Consider the following 16322-nt stretch of genomic DNA (forward strand, 5'->3'; position numbering starts at 1 on the left):
AATAACACTTACTTTAACTGCAAGGAGTATATATATCTTATGTAAACAGTGGCATAGTTAAAGACAATAAGGAGCTACTTAAATTTTTCTACAAATAAGACCATTTTTTTTCTTTATGTACGACAAACATTCATAAAAAGTCAGCCTATATGTAATACAGAAAATCTCCAAACAAAACCTCTTTACCTATGTAAGCTTGAATGATGCACCGCTGGGAGTCATTATGATGATAGATACTCCAAATACAGGTAGGAAAATGATCAAGACAACATGACATATCATATATCATCATACTGGCAGCCAGAACGAAAAAAAGATGATGATGAGATCACCAGAAAACAAAAATAGAACGAAACCGAAAGAGAAGGACGAGAGGGACGGCATTGCACTTGGAAAAGAAGAAAGATGACAAGCGAAGCAATTATATGGATTCGAGAAGCTTATGTTATGCACATTTAATTCAGATATATATCGTATTGATGCTGACATGTGATGTGCAATTTTTGGTGTATGCTTACATCTTTTGCTGTTCACATATACACAAGGCAACAACGAAATTGTTAATCAAATCATTAAAATATGTATTATAGTTAGGGTGCTAATAATTCCCTGTGAAGTCAAAACAAAAACTCTTAATCTTTTCCTTTTGCAAGACATCACAACTAACGTTGTATAAAACTCTCTGTAATACTGAGTGCTCAACAACCACTGTTCAAATATTATGTATGTGTGTGGACCCTTTTTTCTCCCCTACATTTTAAGATAGTGCCATCTGAGATTGAAATGTGTTATGTGATGAATGGGACCAAGAAAATGGAGGGAAAACTAAGGGAATATAATAATGGATAAGTGTCACCACAGGCTGCACTAACACAATCATGATTAGTTGTTAAGCAGGAACTCATAAGATTAGAAATTCATGTCAATGTGACCCTATAGCACATTAGCACTCAAATCAGCAAACAGTAAAAGCTTAAGCATGCATCCTGAATATATACGAAGAAAGATAGCATATCTAGAAAAGGAGCATAGAAAGTTATCTTTCTCTTATTCCTGCAAATTAAATTTTCTTCAAGTTAATTGACATGTTTATATATATATATTTACTCCTCCTAATATGATCCTACGAGTCTCCCTTAGAGTTCTCTTATACCAACAAACAATAACAACAGTATTAATAAGCAACTAAAAATTAAGATCAAGGCAGGATTAGAATTGAGAGATGATGGAATCAAAAGGTAGACGACCGACAGTTATCACGAACTGGGTGCGGATCGTTCTGATTCCTTTCTTCTTCTTAATGTCGTCGTCGCGGCCGCCGCCACAGCACTGGTACTACTGACAGTAGCGGTAGCAGTGCTAGCGCCGGCCCTAGTACTTGTAGGAGGAGCCGAAGATACTGGCGCAGTCTGTTGTGGTTCAGCGGACCTCGACGGTTCGTCGTCCTCTTCTTCCTCGCCACCGCCACCTGACGTTCCCGCGGCCTCCGCGGTGACGACAGGAGGCGGCGCAACGGGAGGGGCGGCTGCGCTGCCGCGCTTGCGCTTCTTCTTCTCGTAGGGAATCCCGCGCGCCTTGGCCTGCGCCTCCCGCACCTCGCGGAGGTAGATGCGCACTGCGCGGGCCGCGAACGGGTTGGACTCTGGCCGCCCGCCGGACTCCTCGTACGCGGCGCGGAGGCGGCCGATGAGCGCGTCGAGGCTGCCCCAGGCCTGGCGGAGCGGGCAGGCGCAGGGCGCCGGCGGGTTGGGCTGGCCGAAGTAGGCGCACCCCTCGGCGTGCACCTTGGTCTTGCCGAACTGATCGAGGTACCGGAGGAACTCGATGACGTGCGCGCCGCTGCACCGCTGCAGCGTCAGCGGCGGCTTGTGGTTGCGCAGGTACTGCAGGAACGTGTTCCAGTCGCGCCGCTTCTGCGACTCGTACCGGCTCAGCCCCACCGGCGGAGGCTGCTGCGCCAGCGGCTGCGGCTGAGCCTGCGCAGGCGCTTCCTGCTGCCCCCCTGCTCCTCCTCCTGCTGCCGCCTGCTGCGGTGGCGGCTGTTGCCTCTGTGCTGCTTCTTGCTGCGGCGCTTCCTGCTCTGCCTGCCGGCTCGACGACGCGGCGGCCACGGCCGAGGACGACGACGATGGCCCGGCCTCCGCCGGCGCGCTCGCTCCCCCGCAGCCAGGCGCGTCGGGGCCAGGCTCCATGGTCGGCTCCTCTGCTTCTACCTCCTCCTCTTTCTCACTCTAGCTGTGCCTGCCTGTCTGACAGTGTAGGTAGGAGAGGGATAAAGAGAGACTAGGTAGAGAGAGAATCAAGGGTGGAGGTGAGGTAGAAGAAAGGAAGAAGCGGCTGGTTGGGAGCGTGGCATCTTTTGCGGCTTTTGTCGCTGGTTGGGTTAATAGCGTCTCCACTACACGCTGTCGACTACTGCTTAATCATTACAATTTCTTTAATTTGGCATAAGTACCAGCTGTTTCCCGCGAGAATGAAAGTATTTTTTATACATTTATCTGAATACTAATAACTGCACATGTATTTATCATACATACTAGTAATTACACATATGTTATATATATACCCTTTAATTTCTTGTAATTCCGGGAGCAACTTTGTCAAACCGTGCTGCATATAGGAATAATCTGGAAGAGTATAAGGAAATTCAGCGACAAGTTTAAGATTTTTTGGATCGTGGGTATGTACAAGAAAGTCTTAGCTCTTGTGTTGTTCCCGTTCTTTTGGTTCTTAAGAAAGATAGTAGTTAGCGTATGTGTGTTTATTGTAGAGCCATCAATAATATTACTATCAGATATCGTCACTCTATCCCTAGGTTACATGACATGCTTGATGAATTGAGTGGTTCTATTATTTTCACTAAAATTAACTTGCGAAGCGGATACTACCAGATTAGAATGAAACTTGGAGATAAATGGAAGATTGCATTTAAAACTAAGTTTGGTTTGTATGAATAGTTAGTAATGCCTTTTAGGTTAATTAATGCACCTTGTAGTTTCATGCGATTGATGAACGGAGTTTTATGTGCTTTCATTGGAAGATTTGTGATGATTTTTTTTATGATATCTTGATTTACAGCAAGTCACAAGAACAACACTTTGATCATTTACGTGATATTTTTAATGCTTCGAGAGATGCACGTTTGTTCGGTAACCTCGAAAAGTACACCTTTTGCACGGATCGAGTTTCTTTTCTTAGCTACATTGCTACTCCACAGGGAATAGTGGTGGATGAAGAAAAATCGAAGCCATAAAGAGTTGGCCGACCCCTGAGACTGTTACTCAAATAAGAAGCTTTCAGGTCTTGTAGGTTTCTATCGACGATTTGTACGGGATTTCAGCACCATTACTGCTCCATTAAACAAGTTGACAAAGAAATGAGTAATTTTCAAATGGAAACCTACACAAGAAAAAGCATTCAAGTTGCTGAAAGAGAAACTTACCCATGCTCCATTGCTCCAACTCTCTGATTTTGGTAAGACCTTTGAACTAGAATGTGATACTAGTGGGATTGGAATTGGAGGTGTGCTAATTCAAAAAAGTAAAATTATTGCTTATTTTAGTGAGAAATTAAGTGGGCTAAATCTAAATTATTCCACTTATGATAAAGAATTGTATACTTTAGTTCGTATTCTTGAAATTTGGCAACATTATCTATGATCCAAAGAATTTGTTATACATTCTGATCATGAATCGCTGAAACATATTAAAAGTCAAGCTAAACTGAATAAATTATACGCTAAATGGATAGAATTTATTGAGTCATTTCCATATTTCATAAAACGTAAGAAAGGAAAAGATAATGTGATTGCAGATGCGCTTTCTAGGCATTATACCATGTTATCTCAACTTGATCATAAGATTTTTGGTTTAGAGACCATTAAGGACTTATATGGTGCTAACTTAGATTTTTTAGTAGTGCTTGAACATTGTACAGAAGGAAAAGCATGGAATAAATATGTGCTGAATGACGAATTGCTCTATCGTGCTAACAAGCTATGTATTCCAGCTAGCTCCGTTCGTCTTTTGTTGTTGCTGGAGGCGCATGGAGGAGGATTGATAGCATATTCTGGAGCAAAGAAGACTGAAGATGTACTGACCGCTCATTTCTTTTGGCCAAAGATGAGACGTGACGTCGAGCGCTACGTGTCATGTTGCACCACTTGCAATAAAGCTAAGTCTCGCTTAAATCCACATGGCCTTTACATGCCTATTCCTGTTCCTAGTGTACCTTGGGAGGATATTTTCATGGATTTTGGTTTATGATTGCCTAAGACAATGAGAGGGAGGGATAGCATATTTGTAGTTGTGGATCGATTCTCTAAAATGGCACATTTTATACCTTATCACAAGATCGATGATGCTATAAACATAGCTGATTTATTTTTTAGAGAAATCGTTCGACTACACGGAGTGCCTAATACTATCGTCTCGGATCGTGATACAAAGTTTTTGAGTCACTTTTGGAGATCTCTTTGGAATAAATTAGGGACAAAGCTGCTGTTTTCTACTACATGTCATCCTCAAACTGATGGTCAAACAGAGGTCGTCAACTGCACATTATCGACTATGTTGCGTGCAGTTCTAAAGAAGAATTTGAGGATGTAGGAAGAGTGTTTCTCACATATTAAATTTTCTTATAATAGGTCGGTACACTCCATCACCAAGATAAGTCCGTTCCAGGTAGTGTATGGATTTAATCTCCGTGCTCTTATTGATTTACTACCTTTGTCTACTTTTAAAAGGCTTAATTTAGATGCTAAGAAACGTACTAAGTTTATTCTTAAGTTGCATGACACAACTAAAGAGAATATAGAAAGCATGACTAAAAAGTATAAGATTGCTGGAAGTAAAGATAGGAAGAAAATAAAATTTGAACCGGATGATTTAGTTTTGTTGCATTTGAGGAAGGATATGTTTCCAAAACTAAAAAAATCAAAGTTGATGTCTAGAGCTGATGGATCATTTAAGATAATTGAGAAAATCAATGACAATGCATACAAATTGGACATACCTATAAATTTTAGGTTAGTCCCAAGTTTAACATTTTAGATTTGAAGCCATATTTAGGAGAAGATGATGAGCTTGAGTCGATGACGACTCCAATTCAAGAGGGGGAGGATGATGAGCCCATGGCTCCTTCAGATACTATCAATATCACTAATAATCCTTAAATCATACAAGATCCAATTATAAGAGCACGTGGACGACAATTAGACCACCAGGTGAACTCGTTCCTTTTTGTTCATGTTTCCTTGGATGGATTACTACTAAATTCTTGTGATGTTTTATTGCATAGGAACGTGGGAGAAGCACCATAACCTTACTCGGATATCACTTCTCGAAGGCCAAGTCTACTCGGACTCAAGGCTGAGCTCTAGTCGTAGTCGTGGTTGTGGTCGTAGTCGAAGTCGAGTTCCAGGACAGCACGTCAGTAAAACGGGCATAACTCTCTTATACAAAGTTCATTTTAGGCAATCTTGGACATTCTGAAAAGCTTATGACGAGCCCTTTGCAATGGATATGAGCCCGATCAAATATTCCTTATTATTTAGTCATAGTTAAAGAAATAATGTGCTACGTCACCGTTTTGAACCCTGCCGGATTTTGTAAACGTGTCGGAGTCGGAGTTCAGGTTGTGCATGCCTCTCTCCACGGTTGCACAACCCTAGGTCGACCTCCTCATACCTCCCTATATATACACAGTAGTCATCATAGTTTAGGCTTGAGTTTAGATTAGATTATTCTGTTTAATACAGTTTTACCGTTTATCGGTTTGTTGAACCCCAAACTCGAGTGCTTCATTGGTAATTAGCATTATTCAGATTGCATCTATCTGTTCTTGCTTGTGTTCTCGATTCGCTTACAAGAAAAGCCTTCTTGGCAAGGTTAACCACATCTTGGCACGGTTGATAACCACGGAGTAGTGGTGTAGTGGTTGCGAGGGTTCTTGATCTGTTGTGATCGGAGCCTTTGGATAATCAACGACAAAACTCCACTAATCGACTTATCATATTACCTTTGAAAGATTGGGCAAACGCGCATCACGTGCACTTCGAGGAGCTGGTAGCCTTCGGCGGTGGGTGGATGGCAGGAGGCGTGGATGAGGATGTTGCGACAGCGAGGGTGGTGCTCCCCAACGACGAGCTTCGAGAGTACTCACCGCTGACCATGGCCGCTCTGGCACTAGAGGGGGCGACCGGCGAGGGGTTGTTGTTCCTCTGCGATGCCGACATGATGGGGTTTGAGGGCTCCATCATGGTGGTTGGCGCCGTCAAGGAGCTGCGGTCGGGGTAGATCTACTTCGTGCTCCGCACTAAGATGCAGCATTGTCGCCTCACCGCCTTCATGCTATGGCGTGTGTATTGTGTTGAGTTCTAGTTAGATCCGTGCTATGACATGTTGAGTTCTAGTTAATTTCATGCTACGGTGGCAACTTTTGTGCCACTGTGTTTTCTTGTGCAGGGCGGAGCAAGGACGAACTGTGGCTTGGCAGCGGCAGCGGCAGCGAAGTGCACTAGCAATGGGGATAGCTAAACCGGCTTGTTTCCTTTTTTAAGCTCCCGGAATCACTTTCACTGTCAGTTGTACAACCAACAGTGATTGAGATATGTGTTTCACTACCCGTTACGTACTGTCGGTTCCAAAACTGGCAATGGAAGTCAGTTTGGAACCGAAAGTGAACGCCTATTCTGTAGTAGTGAAGAGTGATGTGGCAAGGCTGGGTCAGGTGGGCCATCGTGGAATATCATGTTAGCTTTTTAAAATAAGGTGATTAGAACTTTTTTGTGAATTTATGAAATCATGAATGTTTTTTATGGTACAGATGCAATGGAATATTTCCATTGCGAAATAGCCAACGCCATTATAGCATGCGAAATAACCAACTTTTTTCTACGATATAACTTTCTATCAGGGGGAATTCCATGTGTGTATCAGTATCAAAGAAAAGGTGTGGAAGGCAGGGCAATTTTGTTAGTTGCATGAAACTAGGCACACCAGTGTTCATGTGTTCAAATCTATTAGTAGGAAGACATAAAAAACGACTAGTAGAATGTGTTTGACTTATGTGGGGAGCAGTATCACAATATTCAATCAGAAACACAAGAATGTCATTTGATCCTTAAGATAGTTTTAACCATCTTGCAAAGGTAACAGTGTATTTTCCCATATTATACAACAATGGAACTTTTGGAATCTACCTTAATGTAAACAATTGACAGGACTCCGTGGAGTTGTAACATGAGAGGTGGAAACTCCCAAAAGTACTTGGGAAAAATAGAAAAGACGAAAGAATTCGCACATTAATCGAGAGAATTTACATCTCTCTTTTTTTACAATTATACAGGTAAGGCGATGTATACAAATATTGTAAGTTTTACAGTTGTATAACAATCTGTCATCTAAAAAAATCAATATGTTATCACTACTAAAATTGAGCAGGCACAAGAGAGTGCCACATCATCTTTTTTCTAAAGATCTGTAGCGGCTTTTATTAATTAAGAATGAGAAAAAACAGACAGCATATAAGACACATACTGCAAGTACATAGCTCGGGTGGTTGCACCAGTACCGAGCGATCTGGTGGTTGCACTAGATTGAAAGCTCTCCAACTCGGGTGTTTGGATACGATTACTTGCTAAAACATAAGCAACTTTGAAAAATAAACTAAGAGACTATATGAGCTAATTCTCGGTATTGTCCGTCATTGGCAGTATAAAATCTAAGTCTTTTGTACCCGCCATGACCCACTACCGTACCTCTTCCTAGTGGTCAGACACAATACGGCTTATTGTTTTTTCTTGGTGTTGAAAACATGATTGTGTCACTCCTTCTAGACAGTCCAAATGACCATAATGCATAGCGAGCGAAGTCCCTTGGCTGCTTGGACTAATGCATACTGGGTCAGACACTTATACCAATCTACTATGCATGACCCAAGTGACATCATTGCCCAATTACACGGCATTTGGCTATGATGTTGCACCCAAGAGGCAACCTTGTTCCAAATTTCTTGTGTAATTGCATAGCTCCAAAACAAACGATCCACCGTCTCTAGGTTGCGCAAACACAACTGGCAGAAGTAGCAGTTTGGCCATCCACATCATTATAATCGATGTGCAGTCCAAATACGACTTTGGAGGAGTAGCCAAAGGAAAAACTTACATCGGGGAGGATCCTAAGGCCGCCACACTATGATGTCCATCTCGGTCATTTCGGTGCCTTTGAACTGGAGGAGGTTAGCCGATCGAGCAGAGTACTCTCCTGAAGTAATACACGTCTAGATGGTTGAGTCCGGAACAGTTCCCAGGCGCATAGATTGTAGGAGGGTCTAAAGATCAATATATTCAGCTAGGAAATCTAGGGTTAGGCTATGGTCTAGATCCCGAATCCATCTATCATCAGTAAGAGCATCATCCACTGTACAATTTTTGCGCTTGCTACGGTGTTAAAGGGAGGGAAAGAGATATGTCGGAGCTGAGCCCTCCAACCAACTGTACAGCCAGAAAGATCCCTTTTTTCCATCACCAAGCTGGACAAATGTGGCAGCATTGAAGAGAGCAATGTTAGTCGAGTTGACCGGTATCCATGCCTTGCCAAGGGCGTTCAGGGTGCCTTCACTCGAACCAGAGCCAACAGAGACGAAGCGTGTGGCCAAAATATTCTGAGTTTGTGATGCCTAAACCACTGTTCCTAGTGGGCCAGCATACATGAGACCAATTCACTTTACACTTGCCACCTATGAGCTTTTGGTCACCCGCCCAAAGGAAGTGTCATCGTGCCTTGTCCAATTCCTTTATGAATTGCTTTGTTATCTAAAGTACCATTAGGAGATAGGCGGGCAGTGAACTTAGGACAGTGCGCACAAGTTCAGGCCTACCAGCTGGCGTAAGTAACCTCCCATGCCAGCCGGCCAAGCTCGCCTTCACCCGATCTTGGATCGGCTGTAAATGAGCAAGGCGAAGCTAACCAAGGGTGAGTGGCAGTCCCTAGTAGGTTATCGAAAAGGGCTCCTGCATACCAGGGAAGTTTTTGAGCGTTGCCTCCATGTCAATACCTTGGTAGTGAATGGTAGACACTGCACTCTTACTGAGATTGATTTGCAACCTGGTAGCTCCTCCAAAGAAGCGCATAATTTCCATCATCATGCTAATGTCATTTTTGTTTGGGTTCATGAACACAACTACGTCATCAGAATATAGTGATAAGCGTAGACTTGCATGTCACCCACGGAGGGGGGTGAGGGCTCGTTCCTGTGTTGCTAGCTCAAAAAGCGTTACATGGTATCTATGGCAAGAAGGAACAAGTAGGGGGATAAGGGGTCACCTTGCCTTAGCCCTCGCACATGACGGATTTCTAGTTTGGGGACTCCATTGAGTAGGATAGAGGAACTCGAGGATAAGAAGAGAGCAGCTAACCAGTTTCTCTATCATGCACTAAAACCCCTATTGTAGGAGCTCAAACATGTATTTCTAGGATATCGTGTCAAAAGCTTTTGATATGTCCATCTTGAAAATGCATGCTGGGGTGCAGCTTCAGTTGTAGGCGTGCACCAGATTTCGCACATACAAGAAATTGTCTTGGATGCACCTACGCTTTATGAAGGCACTTTGTGAGTAGGATATCAAGCAATCAATGTATTTTGAGAGATGGAGAGCCAACACCTTGGAAACCAGTTTGGCGAAAGAATGGATGAGACTAATTGGCCTATAGTCCTTTGGTCCAAGGGCCACCTGTGCCTTTGGAATAAAAACAATGGCGGCACCATTGATCATCAGTAGAGTGGATGTATGAAGGTTGTGCAGAATAATAAAGGCATTGAGCACATCTTGTTTGATGATCGGCCAACAGTGCTTGAAGAAGGACCTTGTAAAGCCATTCAGGCGTAGAGCTTTCTCTACAGGTAGCTATGCTATGGCCTATGCAATTTCTTACTCCAAGAATGGTTCTTCCAGTTGGGCCGCTGCAGCCTCATCTAGCTTGGTCAGGCCGAGTCTCTCTCAGTCAAAAAAGAATTGATGCAGTTCTCTAGTGCCAAAAATACCACTGAAATATTGGTGTTGCTCGGCCTCTTTGTCATCATGGGACCTGACAAAAGTTCCATCACGTTTGGTGAGAGTTGGGACGTAGTTCCATTGGCGGCGCGTGCTCGCCTGCAAGTGGAAGAACCGCATGCATGCATCTCTAGCTTTCATCCATGTTATTCATGAGCATTGGTGGCATCTGGCATATTGTATTGCAGCGAGACCTAGGATGTGTAGCTTGAGGTCTTTGTGCAGTTTGCGCTCTTCATCTAAAAGCATCCTCTCCTCTTGCACTATATCAAGGTGTAGAATCACCTCTTACATAATATGTAGATGTTGCTTTGCATGCCCAAACAGTGTTTTGCTCCATTATCAGAGAGCCTTGGTTGTGGCTTGCATCTTTCTCCGCAGCACAACCATTACCGGATCCTGAGCTGGCTAGTCCCAAGCCTCCTTTACCATTTCTATGAAACCTGGTACCTTGACCCAAAAATTCTCAAACTTGAACATGACTTTTCTTGGTGGGCTCTTTTGTTGGGCAAGAAGAAGAGGGCAATGATCCGAGGTTGAGGAAGACAGGGCTTGTAGAGAGTGTGATGAGTAGAGGAGGTCCCATTCCACATTACAGAAAACACGGCCTAATCACACCATGGTTGGGTTCTCACACTCGTTGGACCAGGTGTATCTTCAGTTCTAAAGCACAATTTCTAGAAGCTCTGCCACATCCAGTGTGGTCCTGAATTTCCCCATGAGTCGCCTGTTCAAATTGAGATTGTTTTTGTTCTTAGCTTCATAGATGAGGTTGAAATCACCAGCGATCATTGATGGCATCCTTCCCGAAGGCTTGAGGGACTGCATCTCATCCAAAAATTCTTGTTTCTCAGAGTCCTCCGAAGGATCGTATACAGTTGTTAGCAGGAAGGGTGTGTTTGACGCCTGTAGAGAATTGTTGCCATAATGGAGGATTTCCCGATCAAGGGACTCATCACTGTCACAAAGTCACTATCCCAGGCAAGCAACAACCCACTGCATGTATCCTCTGCAGGTAGATAACTGTAGTAATTCAATCTGTCTCCAAGGAATTCGTGGGCCAAATGTTGATCAACATTCATCAACTTAGTTTCTTGCAAGGCCACAATGTTTGGCTATACTAAGATCAGCATTTCCAAAATAGATTCTCACTGAGATGAAATGTTGAGGCCTCGGACCTTCCAAATTAGAGTTGAGAGTTCTCATTCATTTGCAAACAGACAGGACAACCATTGTTTCCATCCACCAATAGACAAGTGACACTAACAAACATACAGATACACCAGCAGTACATACATCCTGGTGGGAGGGAATAACCACTAAACCTGCTCTTTGCCAACCCAAAACCAGGCCCTACCGAGATTTAACCTCATCACCAAACACGAAAATCACTAGGAAACTAACTGAACCTAACTAGACCGATATCACATCAGTTGTTGCTAGAACTAAGTCAAACATTGACACTACAGGGATAACTTTTAGCTAGAGTAGAAAGCTCAGGCCACCGCCTTCGTCATTGCTCCAATGGCACCAGCCGTGTCCATCAGTGTCGAAGTAGCCTTCAGGACTGCCTCAGTGTCTAAGCTAGTGATCTTTTGTATGGCCAGAATTGCCTTGGGTGGGATTGCATCCTTATACTTGTTTAGGTAGGTCGCCATCACTTGTTTGCCAATCGATTCACCCGGACACACCATGTTCAGCTCGCGGATGAGGCGGTGCTGCGCCCGACGTGCAACCGGGATGGAGGAGACATTCTTCTTAAGGTGCACGGTGGATTTGGACGCCATCACAGTAGTCGCTTTGGTGTGGCACCTTGAACATGTTGTGGATGGCGATGGAAGCATAGACTTGGCGGTTGGCGTGAAGACTGTCATCAGGAAGTTGGGCTGGTTACAGTCGTCCTATACCTTGGACATGTCTCCGCTCGACAATTGCATTGAGCTAGCTGGCACAGAGCCGTTATCACTGCCACGGACTTGTAGACTTTTGAGTTCTTGTGGGAGGCTGTCGGGCACCGCGACCATATCTAGAGGCATTAGTACTGGATCGTGGGTTGGAGAAGCCATTTCGCTATCAATGCTGGGGTGCAGCTCCATCAGTCCTACAACCACAGGCAATATATGACACTCATCTAGCATGGGGTCAAAACTCTCGACTGAGACATGCTCAAACTGGCCAAACAAAACCACATCATCCGGCACCAGAAAGGAATTGTCCCCTTTTCGTTCACTTGTTTCATGGCCCAAGTAGGTGGCAATGGTTGAAGCGAAGCGGACTTTTCGGGAAGCAGTCCTCGCGGAGCCACCCTCCTACTTGGGCCAATTGCGGATCAAACTGCGGCATGGGGACAAGGACCATGTCGACGATGCCTATAGCCGTCTAGGCAGCACCCCTAGTAGTTCTGGTTGATGTGGCCCCTGACAAAGTCTCTCAAATCCCGACACAGCTTAGACATGCGGGACTAGAGCGAACGGCTACGATGCCTCCGCGCACCCCGCATGGGCTGATATTCCTCAGCATCGTCGTCCCAACCTCATCGAGGCTTGTCATCATTGTGGTAGGATCTTGGAGGCAGGGTCAATGGTGCGACCACACCGCCATCTGGCGAGTCGTAGCTCTAGTACAGGATACACTCCCAGCGCCTCGAGTCACTTGGCCCCCATGGTGGATTGTCTGTGAGGAAGGCCAAGTCGTGTACCACCTCTAGGTGGATGAAGCACCGGTAGGTCTAGCCCCTTTTGGGCCCAAATGTCTCATCGTAGTGGATTTTCACATGAGGTAGAGGTATGTTGATGGATGGCAACACTCGGTCGCTATCTAGAATGGTGAGCTAGACGATTCTTGGAATCTAATTCGGGTTCTTGCACCACGCCCAAAGGTCATATGTCCTTATTCTCTCCCTTCTGTGAAAGTGCTCCTCCACGTAGTGGATGGTGCATTACTAGCCGATGATCTGAGTAGTGATCTCCTCAAAGAAGGAATAGGCCGGGAGGCCCTCAATCAACAGGTGAATGCCTGGTCCTAGCCAGCCAACACACTGTGGCATGGTCCAAAAGCTTCTCCATCCTACGTGTAAAGTGCGGGGGTAATAAGTTGATTTGCAAAGACGATCGCATCCTAATCGAGGGGTCTAGCCAAGGATCTCCAGGGAAAGCAGCCATTGTCTCTCATTCGCTAACAAAGTGCTGAAAAACTAGGTGCATGAAGGCTCGTGTGGTGGAACTTCATAGAAGAGCTTCTTTGTAGGATAAGCACGGTTGTTGTTTGATTGGATTACTAATGGTCAAAGGTGCAATGGGAGAGCATGGAACATCATAGCCGAGGGAAGGTGGCACTTCAGCTGAGGATTTGCCAAGACACTCAAAGGACTGGTGACCGAACCTCTTGCATTTCCAACACCGTGGTGGCTCACGGCAAGAAGCTACCTTATGTTCCGGGGAAAGGAAATTGAGGCAGCTCCCTGAGCTCTCCTTAAGAAGGCCTTCTTCCTTTGCTGCCCCTCCCCTGCATTAAGAGAGGTACCCACTAGAGGACAATGTAGTGAATGAACTCCAGACTTTCTCCACCAATGCGGTGGTCAGACCAAACTCCATCCCTCATCAAGGACTTCTGTGGCTTTGCCTCGAGCCCCTCGAGCGTCAACTGCAGAGGATTTTTCACTAGGGATATCCAAGCTGTGAGACTGGCACCCAGCATGGCCTGGCTGTAGGAGGCCCATGCCACGTGAAAGCTAGGAGCAATTTGCGCTACGCTAAAACTCTGGTTTGCTGTGAGATGGCAACACAACATTAACGTCGAATTGGAGGCAAAGGAGATCTTGAGGGAGTCTAGCTCCTTTGCCGTAGTAACTCAGTCCTGTCACATCAAGCAACTAGTCCCCACCGATGTGGCATTGAGAGAAGACCCAGACCGCCTCAGGTCACCCTCAGCGTAGTGAAAACTTAGACCAGGAGGCACAACAAGGCGGTACAGCCAATGGACCTGCACGCCGAGGAAGACTATTGTGTAGCAGCTAAAAATTACCTGAGTCCCTGTGGTCAGAAGAGGGCGAGACAAGGACGCGCGGAGGACTCCCGCCCCCAAAAAGATGGGTGGAGCCACGAGTTGACGGGGCACCATCAAATCGGTGGTTGGGGGTAGAAGGGCTAGCCATGGGCCCCCATGGCCAGCGACTAGCAGATCCAGCACACCAGAGACCAAGTACCTGAATCAGTGGCCTCCTGCAAGAATGGGGACTTCGAGACGCCAGGGGATGCAAGGAGCGGCGGGGTTTGAGTTAGATCTAAGCTTTGGTTGGAGAGAGATGGGGATTTAGGGCTGGAAATGGAGGGGATAAGCGAGTCACCCCCCAGATCGCTAGAGGACCATAACGGCTTCATCTCCATATGACCGGACATTGTTTTTGGCCTGCCACATCATCTTGTATCGACTTCCTGCTACCACTAGATTCCGAATAATCGTATCGTCTATAACCTGCATGCTTTTGAAAGAGAATACAGCTAAAACTGAAGACCAATTAGATCTGTTTTGGATTGAAACAAAATAAAAGCGATGTAAACACTATCTTCGATCATTTGCAATTCTAGTTATCACTAATTTCTCAATCATAGGTACTGGAGTTGCATACAAATACAGCATCGTTTTCAAATCTGAACACATGTATCATAGTATATATGTAGCCAGGAATTTGGTTTTACTTTAACTTTTTACCTCCACAAACATAAAGCGTCACCATTACTTTAAATGAGAGAGTTAACTACATACATACTATTTATCTATACTGCAATATAGAACCGGCATTTGTATATTGTATACAGCGATTAGCTGCTAGCTATCCGGGTTGAATGAGACCAGATTTCACTTTTCTTTCTGCCCAAAATTGAGTGTGTGTGTGGGGGGGGGGGGGGTCGTGAGATTCGCGTGAAGACGTGAAGAAGACTTCCTATTGAACCCTCTTTTGTTAGACGACGACACCTTACACGAAAATACGAGATAGGCCTCTCTATCGCTTCGCTTTCCTCTTTGCAATGTAGCAGTGAAGCAGACTTTGAGTAGCACTCCTTATTCTTTATCCAAGCTACATTTTCATGCAAACTCAAGAAAACAGTAACTCTACCAAAATATTCTTTTCAAGAAATAATGACCACAAATAACCTATTAACTGATGGCTACGCCACTTAACCTCTTTTATAAAGTTGACATGACCACAGAGAGAAAATAATAATACAGTAGATATATTCTTTAATTATTTCCTGAGAGACATTATCGAATTTTTCGTATACCTGCATAAATGAAATTATGTTATAAATGCATTTTGATCAATATCGTTTGTAAACAACGGTGCTATTCTGTGCACTTTGTAAACATATTTCAATATCAAGAATATTGCACAATTCTATCCACTTATTGTATATGTCCTTGCTTCGGTTGTACTATCTTTCTCTATACAAAGCTAGGCATAATTTGTTTTCAATACCAACAGGAATCTAACTGTAATAGTTCCCTTTTTTTTGCTCTCCTATCTGATCGTGCTTACATTATTGGTCATCGACAACAGGAGAATTAACTCAACATAGATAATCCCCACAGTATAAGTATTGTACCCAAGCTATTGTATGCTACTTTCATAAGCTTTCACCACACGAAACGGACTCACATTAAAAATATCGCGAGTGGTCGAGGGCCAAAGCATAAAAAAACAAAGTCAGTTTTATAGCTTAGCTTGGTGCATGCACTGTACTCACACTGATGGAGCCACAGATGGGACAAACCCTAATCACGATCACGCACTCTAAGCTTAAATTAGAATCAACTACTATATACTAAAGTGACTAGGATCCCTGAATTCTCAGCCCCTGCTACTGTAGCTATTGTAGCAGTGAGACCTATATATGTACATGTATATGTATATATACATATAGGTATATATGTGTATGTATATACATCTATATATGCATACATATATATGTAATTTTCTTTTTTGGAAATTCTAGCAAAATGTCGAAATGAATATTACTTACATTAATAAATTGGCTGAAAAAAATCTAAAATGCAAAGAAAAATATCTAAAACTCAAAATAATATGAAACAATTTTTTTTAGGTTATTATTACTTTCACCTACATGTTAAAACTATGTGCATGCATAAAAGTACTATTGTTTTCTCTATAATTAATTGAATGTGTTTAACATTAATAATTTTATAAATAAATATTGAAATATACAAAATTTGTGAACCAAATTTTTTTAGTCTTCTTTTGTCGTGCTCT

At 43.9% G+C, this 16322-nt stretch overlaps 1 protein-coding gene across 1 annotated transcript; it reads right to left on the reverse strand.

Moving 5' to 3' along the window:
- Positions 1–1016: 1016 nt before the first annotated feature.
- Positions 1017–2367, reverse strand: LOC133883941 (protein G1-like9). Its single transcript, XM_062323348.1, has one exon. It carries the CDS (start codon positions 2190–2192, stop codon positions 1257–1259), a length of 936 nt encoding a protein of 311 aa, XP_062179332.1. The 5' UTR covers positions 2193–2367; the 3' UTR covers positions 1017–1256.
- Positions 2368–16322: the final 13955 nt, after the last annotated feature.

Source organism: Phragmites australis, chromosome 11, assembly GCF_958298935.1.
Source record: "Phragmites australis chromosome 11, lpPhrAust1.1, whole genome shotgun sequence".
NCBI lineage: Eukaryota > Viridiplantae > Streptophyta > Magnoliopsida > Poales > Poaceae > Phragmites > Phragmites australis.

Excerpts from the sequence above, each read along its gene's own strand:
- LOC133883941 (XM_062323348.1), bottom strand. The coding sequence starts at position 2,192 with ATGGAGCCTGGCCCCGACGCGCCTGGCTGCGGGGGAGCGAGCGCGCCG.